At 42.9% G+C, this 8,217-nt stretch overlaps 1 protein-coding gene across 1 annotated transcript in view; it reads left to right on the top strand.

Moving 5' to 3' along the window:
• Positions 1-1,106: 1,106 nt before the first annotated feature.
• The window catches only part of CLDN16 (claudin 16), a gene marked incomplete at both ends in the record, with an annotated part of 12,976 nt that continues 5,865 nt past the window's right edge, over positions 1,107-8,217 (top strand). Inside the window, 4 exon segments of the mRNA XM_081329957.1 lie at positions 1,107-1,185; positions 1,188-1,213; positions 5,467-5,569; positions 6,965-7,129. Coding sequence (XP_081186083.1) covers positions 1,107-1,185; positions 1,188-1,213; positions 5,467-5,569; positions 6,965-7,129 — 373 coding nt within the window.

Genomic DNA, 8,217 nt, shown 5'->3' with positions numbered 1-8,217 from the left:
ATTAAGGAGAAACCTCCTGACAGTGAGGACAATTAACCAGTGGAACTCCTTGCCTCCAGAATTTGTGGGTGCTCCATTACTGGATGCTTTTAAGAATAGAATAGAATAGAAGAATAGAATAGAATAGAATAGAATAGAATAGAATAGAATAGAATAGAACAGAACAGAACAGAACAGAACAGAACAGAACAGAATAGAATAGAATAGAATAGAATAGAATAGAATAGAATAGAATGAATGTAGAATAGAGTAGAGTAGAATAGAATAGAATAAAGAATAGAATAGAATAGAATAGAATAGAATAGAATAGAATAGAATAGAATAGAATAGAATAGAATAGAATAGAATAGAATAGAATAGAATAGAATAGAATAGAAAGAATGTAGAATAGAGTAGAATAGAATAGAGTAGAGTAGAGTAGAGTAGAGTAGAATAAAGATGAATAGAATAGAATAGAATAGAATAGAATAGAATAGAATAGAATAGAATAGAATAGAATAGAATAGAATAGAATAGAATAGAATAGAATAGAAGCTGGCAGGGACCTCAGAGGTCTTCTAGTCCAGCCCCCTGCTCAAGCGGGAGAACTGCCCTATACCACTTCAGATAAGTGGCTGTCTATTCTCTTCTTAAAAACTTCCAGTGGTGGAGCATCCATGATTCCTCTGGAATGGTCTTAGGTTACCTGCTTGAGCAGGGAGCTGGACTAGAAGACCTCCGAGGTCCCTTTCAACTCTTCTGTTATTCTGATTTATTCTGTTAAGGTTGGCACTGCCTGGGCTTTGCCAGTGGCTTGGAGGCATCTGCTGCAGCTGACCTACCCAGGCCAGCCTGACTAAAGCTTTTCCTGCAAGTGGCCGGCCCTTCTCCAGCAAACTCCTGGGCCCAGGTGAGTCCACCTGAGGCTCAGCAACAGGTTGGGCAATTAAGGAGGGCTTTAATGCAGGCGCACGCCTGGGCCTGCCCTCCTCCTGGCTGCCCAGCGCCCTGCCTCAGCCCTCCTCCTCCTCTTCCCCCCCCCCCGCACTGGACCGTGGGGGTCACTGGCCATCCGCAGGAAGGGGGAGGCCGGGGAAGGGGTCGGCCAGCTCTCCTTTGCAACCAACATGAGGCCTCTGCTCCAGTATCTCGGCTGCTTCTTCGCCTTCTTCTCTGTGGGCTTTCTCATTCTGGCCACCTGGACGGACTGGTCAACACCGATGACTCCCTGGAGGTAAGCCCCCCCACCCCCCCAGCAGCGCCTGGTGTGTGTTTGTGTATGCCTGTGAGCTGGAAGCTGGATTCTCAGGTGTGCTTGCTGGCCAAGGAACAGCCGGATGCTCGGTGCTCTTTCCCAGGCGCGAAAGGAAACGTTACCAGTTGGATTTCAGCCTGCCACGCAGGTGTCAAAGGCACAGGGACCGTCTCAGAAACCGTAGAGGTGAGGCCATTGGTGGAGAGCTGGGCTTGCTTTATTCCGTGAAGTCCTCTGGGGTTTGTTTTTTTGTTTTTGTTTTAATTGGGCGGGAGTTTTGGGATTTCGTACTATTTTATTCATGTCTTTTAATTTATATAGTTTTTATTTTATTTTATTTTATTTTTATGATGGTAAGCTTCCCAGAGTTACCTTGAGGTAAGATGGGGGGGCTATACATTTTATAAAAGAAAGAAAGAAAGAAAGAAAGAAAGAAAGAAAGAAAGGAAGGAAGGAAGGAAGGAAGGAAGGAAGGAAGGAAGGAAGGAAGGAAGGAAGGAAGGAAGGAAGGAAGGAAGGAAGGAAGGAAGGAGAGAGAATTTGAAAAAGAGGGAAAGAAAGAGAGAGTAAGAAAGGAGACAAAGAGCACTTAAAAGAGAGAAAGAAAGGAGAGAAAGAGAGAGAAAAAGCAAGAACTTGAAAGAGAAAAAGAAAGAGAGAAAGAGAGATCAAATAGGGCGTTCTTATTGGCATTGATCTAACGCAGTGTTTGTCAAGCTTAGCAATTTGAAGATGGTGGACTTCAACTCCCAGAATTTCCCAGCCAGCCAAGCCCCCCCCCCCAAACTTCTTAAAGTTGCTAAGTTCAAGAAACCCTGATCTAAAGGACCGCTTATCTTAGATTTATGCCCCTTTATTGTCTGTCTCTGCTTTGAGAGCTATTGGAGCTATTGTGTTTCTTTCATAGAAGGATAATAATAATAATAATAATAATAATAATAATAATAATAATAATAATAATAATAATAATAATAATAATAATAATAATAATAGCAGCCATTGACAAATTCGCCATCACTCAATTGCAAAAGGCAGCCTTACTAGGAACTGCTTCCATCCTGCGATGAGATCTGTAATACCATCCAACATCCACATCTGCCTATCCTGGGTCCTTGGGAAGGACTGGATAGGTAGAGAAAAATGCCGAATCCAGTCTGAACATCTGGCTGACTGTACGATGATCAAAATAATAATAATAATAATAATAATAATAATAATAATAATAATAATAATAATAATAATAATAATAATAATAATAACCTTGGTGGTCATCTAGTCCAACCCCCTACTCAGGCAAGAAACCTTATACCATTTCAGACGTGGCTGTCCAGTCTCTTCTTAAAAACTTTCAGTGCTGGAGCATTCACAACTTCTGGTGGCCAGCTGTTCCACTGGTTAATTCTTCTAATTGTCAGGAAGTTTCTCCTTAGTTCCAGGTTGCTTCTCTCCTTGTTTGGTTTCCATCCGTTGCTTCTTGTCCTGCCTTCAGGCACTTTGGAGAAGAGCTTGACTCCCTCTTCTTTGGGGCAGCCCCTGAGATGTTGGAAGATGGCTATCATGTCACTCCATGTCCTTCTTTTCATTAAACCAACATGGCCAAATCCTGCAACCGTCCTTCATATGTTTTAGCCTCCAGCCTCCTGATCATCTTTGTTGCTCTTCTCTCCACTTGCCCTGGGGTCTCAATGCCTTTTTTGTATCGTGCTTTTGTATAGTCGAACAGGGGTGACTATACATCTTCCAGTATTTGAGAGGCTGTCAGAAGGAAGAGGGGGTCAACTTATCGGATTGAAACTCATCAAGGAGAGAAGAAGCCTGAAATTAAGGTGAAACTTCCTAACAGTGAAGACAATTAACCAGTGGAACAGAAGTTGCCTTCAGAAGTTGTGGGTCTCCATCACTGGAGGTTTTCAAGAAGAGATTGGACAGCCGCTTGTCTGGAATGGGATAGGGTCTCCTGCTTGAGCAGGGGGCTGGACTAGAAGACCTCCAAGGATCCTCCCTCCCTCCCTCCCTCCCTCCCTCCTTCCTTCCTTCCTTCCTTCCTTCCTTCCTTCCTTCTTTTTTTCCTTCCCTCCCTCCCTCCCTTAAGAAGAGACTGGACAGTCACTTGTCTGAGATGGTACAGGTTCTCCTGCTAGAGCAGGGGGCTGGACTAGAAGACCTCCAAGGTCCCTTCCAGATCTGTTTTCTATTCTATTCTATTCTATTCTATTCTATTCTATTCTATTCTATTCTATTCTATTCTATTCTATTCTATTCTATTCTATTCTATTCTATTCTATTCCTTCCTTTTTAAACAATTCTATATTTTTTATTCTATATTCTGTAAGGAAGCACAAAGAACTTGCAAACGTGCTTGGGGAGGTGTGAGGTGACGATCTTTGGAGTCCACAAAGGTTTGGGGTTTTTTTGTTTTTTAACCTTGGCTTCCCGGCAGACGGGCGCATGTCATGCCCACCGCCCTCTTCCAGCTTCATTAACATGCCCTTGAGGCTGCCCGCCTCCCCATTTCACACTTCCCTGGTCAAGGGTGAACGCTAAACGGGCATCACAAGGGTCACCGGTGTTAATTCCTGACAGATTGAGTTACTTTTCTCACTTCCCCAGCCCATTGCTTCTCTAAAGATCGCGGGCGGGTGTTGACCTCGGGTGCCTTCAAAGTGGGGCTTTGCAAGTGGCCGTGTTGGCATAAGAGGGCAGCCGAGGAGAGGCTGAGGGGAGGGAGATTCTCCCCCCCTATGTTCCCCTTTCCTCCTTATCTACCTTAATTTAAGCCCCACTTCTGCCTGATGAACAAAAATTGGAAAAGACATCTGAATGAATCAATCAAAAAAGAGCTGGAAGGGACCTTGGAGGTCTTCTAGTCCAGCCCCCTGCTCAAGCAGGAGATCCTATCCCATTCCAGACAAGCAGCTGTCCATTCTCTTCTTGAAAACCTCCAGGGATGGAGCACCCACAACTTCTGGAGGCAACTTCTGTTCAACTGGTTAATTGTTCCCACTGAATCCCCGTAGTCAACATTGATGCTATTTGGGTAGTCCTCGGCGTATGGCCACGGTCATCCTTAGTGAAGTGTGCAAATCAGTGTCTGCAGAGGCACGGAATCAAGATCCCATGAAGTATTAGTACCACTTTATCAAGCCCTAGTGAGGCCACACCTGGAAAACTGCAGCCAAGTTTGGTCACCATATCACAAAAAAGATGTTGAGGGTTTGGAGAAAGTTCAGAGAAGAGCAACTAAGATGATCCAAGGCCTGGAGACTAAAATATATGAAGAACGGCTGTTGAACTTGTGTTTGGCTAGTCTGAAGAAAAGAAGCAATAGGGGAGACATGATAGCAGTTATTCCAGTATTTGAGGGGCTGCCACAAGTAAGAGGGGGTCAACTTATTCTCCAAAGCACCAGAAACAAGATAGGAAGCGATAGATGGAAACTGATCAAGGAAAAGACCAACCTAGAATTAAGGAGAAACTTCCTAAAAGTGAGGACAATTAACCAGTGGAACAGCCTGCCACCAGAAATCGTGGATGCCCCATCCCTGGGGATTTTTAAGAAGAGATTGCACAGTCACTTGTCGGAAATGGTATAGGGTCTCCTGCTTGAGCGGGGGGCTGGACTAGAAGACCTCCAAGGTCCCTTCCAGCTTCTGTTCTATTCTATTTATAATTCTATTTATAATTCTATTCTATTTATAATTCTGTTCTAGTCTATTCTATTCTGTATTCTATTTTATTTATAATTCTATTCTATTCTATTCTATTCTATTCTATTCTATTCTATTCTATTCTATTCTATTCTATTCTATTCTATTCTATTCTATTCTGTATTCTATTTTATTTATAATTCTATTCTATTCTATTCTATTCTATTCTATTCTATTCTATTCTATTCTATTCTATTATTCTATTCTATTCTATTCTGTTCTGTTCTGTTCTGTTCTGTTCTGTTCTATTCTATTCTATTCTATTCTATTCTATTCTATTCTATTCTATTCTATTCTATTCTATTCTATTCTATTCTATTCTATTCTATTCTATTTCTATTTCATAACACAATTTTCTACCTTGACTTGGAGATGCTTTCACACGTTAACTTTGATTAACGTTTGAGAAGGGGAGGATGCGTGTAACCCCAGCCACGATGGTTCAGCTCACTTGTTTCCCAAACGGAGGACTTTTTTACAGCCTTGCAACAGCCACAAGAATAACCACGGCTTCCTCTCCTCCAGCTGAGTGCCACGTGCCGTGGCCTCTGGTGGGAATGCGTCACCAATGCCTTCGATGGGATAACCACCTGTGACGAATATGATTCGATCTTCGCCAATCATCCAGGTAGGTGGGCTTGCACCCAGGAGATCATCTAGACAGGTAGTCCTCGGCTTACGACCACATTTCCATTGCTAAGCGAGACAGCTGTCAAAGCGAGTTCTGCCCCGTTTTTATGACCCTTCCTTGTCCTAGTTGTTAAGTTAAGCGAATGATGTGAGTCAGCTGCCAAGAGTTCACTTTTTAAAAAAAAAATTTTTTTTATTTTTTCCCCATACATACAATAATAATTTTTCAACCAATGTGCTGTCTGAGTTTACATTCGCTAATACAGATTTAATTCCTAATCCTTTATTCTTTCCTCTAGCCATCAATAAAATAAGTCCGAAGTTTGGTAATATTCTGTTTCTTCTTTTTCTTTCGGTCTCGTGGTCAGACTGTCCATCTCTGCGCATTATAGTATTTTTCATTATTATTTCTTCATCTGATCCTTCATTTTTTCAATATTGTGCAAATAAAATTCTTGCCCCTGTTGTGACATGCAAAATCAAATATAGGCTTTGTTTGCTAGCCTTTTCTGGCATTATACCCAATAAAAAAAGTTCAGGTTTAAAATCTACGTGTACTCCCAACATCTTTTCTAGCCCGGTATGTATCTTTTTCCAATAGTTCTTCACTTTATCACAGGGGTCTTCAAACTTGGCCCTTTTATGACTTGTGGACTTCAACTCCCAGAATTCCTCAGCCAGCATGCCTGGCTGAGGAATTCTGGGAGTTGAAGTCCACAAGTCATAAAAGGGCCAAGTTTGAAGACCCCTGCTTTATCATATGTCCACCAAACATGGTAATATCTGCCTGACTTGTGTTTACATTCCCAACATCCCTCTGACATGTTTTTAAACATTCTGGCTAATCTTGCTGGTGGCAAGTGCCATCTATAGAACATTTTATATAAATTTTCTTTATAAGAAGCTGCTAAGTGTTCACATTTCGCTCACATGGCTCTGTGCGACACTGAGATGGTCATAAGCGTGAAAAATGGTCGTAAGTCACTTTTTCAGAGCTGTTGTAACTTTTTTTTTCAGAGCCGTTGTAACTCCGTGATTGTACGTCATGGAGTACCTGTAGTATGTTATATGAATTCCTCTTCCCTTCCTCTTTTGTTGTGTTAAAATATCCCAGATGGATGGTCTCTGGGGGACCCCAGATGCGGTCCTGCCTTCTCCTCGATACCCCACTGACCTAGAAGGTCCAGGTTCATTCTTAGCAGCTCTGGCGTTTTTTGTTTTTGTGAAAAAATTCTGGGTATATTCACCCAGAGTTCTCCTTCCACGCTGGAGGACATCAAGTTCAGGGTCCACAAACAGAGTCTGGGGTTGTGTGCGGGCGTGTGTGGGTGTGTGGGTGGGTGTGCGTGCGTGCCCCATCTTCCTTCCCCACCCCACCCTGCTTCTTTTGCAGTGAACCTGGTCCTGACCCGGATGCTACTGATCTCCGTTGACCTTCTGGCTGGGTTTGGACTGGTGTGTCTTCTCCTTGGCCTGGACTGTGTGAAGTTCCTCCTGGATGAACCAGGGATCAAAAAACGCCTCTGCTTCTTCTCTGGCTTGGTGCTCTTAACAGGAGGTAGTTTGGCCCATGGGGTCTGGTCCAGAGTTGTGGGGTTGTGGGGTAGATATGGGGGCTAGACCCCCAGAGGATCCTTCTCCCATTCACGGCATCGTGCAATGGACCTTGAGTCAGCTTCTGAGATGCCCCTGAGATGGGAAAGACCATCTGAAGGGCATCACCACCTTCTCTCACCTTTGGAGATGCAGGCTCCAAGGTTAGAATAAGGAGGAAACGCACCATTTTCTTTCAGAGTATGGTCTGAAGAGTACGGACAAAGTCGGTCAAGATCAGGGGTCCTCAAACTTTTTAAAAGGGGGGGGCAGTTCATTGTCCCTCACTGTTGGGGGGGGCAGACTATAGTTTGAAAAAGAAATTAATGATTATAGAACAATGTAAAATCAAGTATAAAGGGAAAAAATAGAACAAGAAAAACGAATTGGTTAATTATTTGAATGAGTTTTTTAAGCGAATCCACACTTGTTTTGTTTGGGAATGCAACTGCTGGTTTTTCCACAGATAGTTTTTGAGTTGTGGGAAGATGGCAGAATAATAATAATAATAATAATAATAATAATAATAATAATAATAATAATAATAATAATAATAATAATAATGATGATGATGATGATGGAAGGGACCTTGGAGGTCATCTAGTCCAACCCCCTGCTCAGGTAGGAAACCCTAGACCATTTCAGACAAATGGCTGTCCAGTCTATTCTTAAAAACTTCCAGTGTTGGAGCATTCACCACTTCTGGAGGCAAGGAGTTCCACTGGATAATTGTTCTCACTGTCAGGAAGACAGTTTAATGAGTATGTCCAATTTTACTTCAGATGCTTTCACATGTGAATGCATATCACAGATGAGCTTCCCCTTTCCTTGACGTTGCCCATGGAAACCGTTGAGTACCTCTGTTACACCTTTCAGAAAGGCGAGGTGCCATTTCCACTCAGCATTTCTTGCAGACCTCTCATGACCCAAACTAGGTAGCATCAGCAGTGCCAGAAGAGAGCGGGGTTTGTGGAGTGGAGGAGAATAAGAGGAGGGGAGGGGAGGGCGGTTGTGGGTTCCTTGGTCCTCTCTGAGCTTCGTGGCTTTCTTGTA

Source organism: Vipera berus, assembly GCF_964194415.1.
Source record: "Vipera berus genome assembly, chromosome: 5".
Taxonomy (NCBI): Eukaryota; Metazoa; Chordata; class Lepidosauria; order Squamata; family Viperidae; genus Vipera; species Vipera berus.
This window is presented reverse-complemented; position numbering and strand designations above follow the sequence as displayed.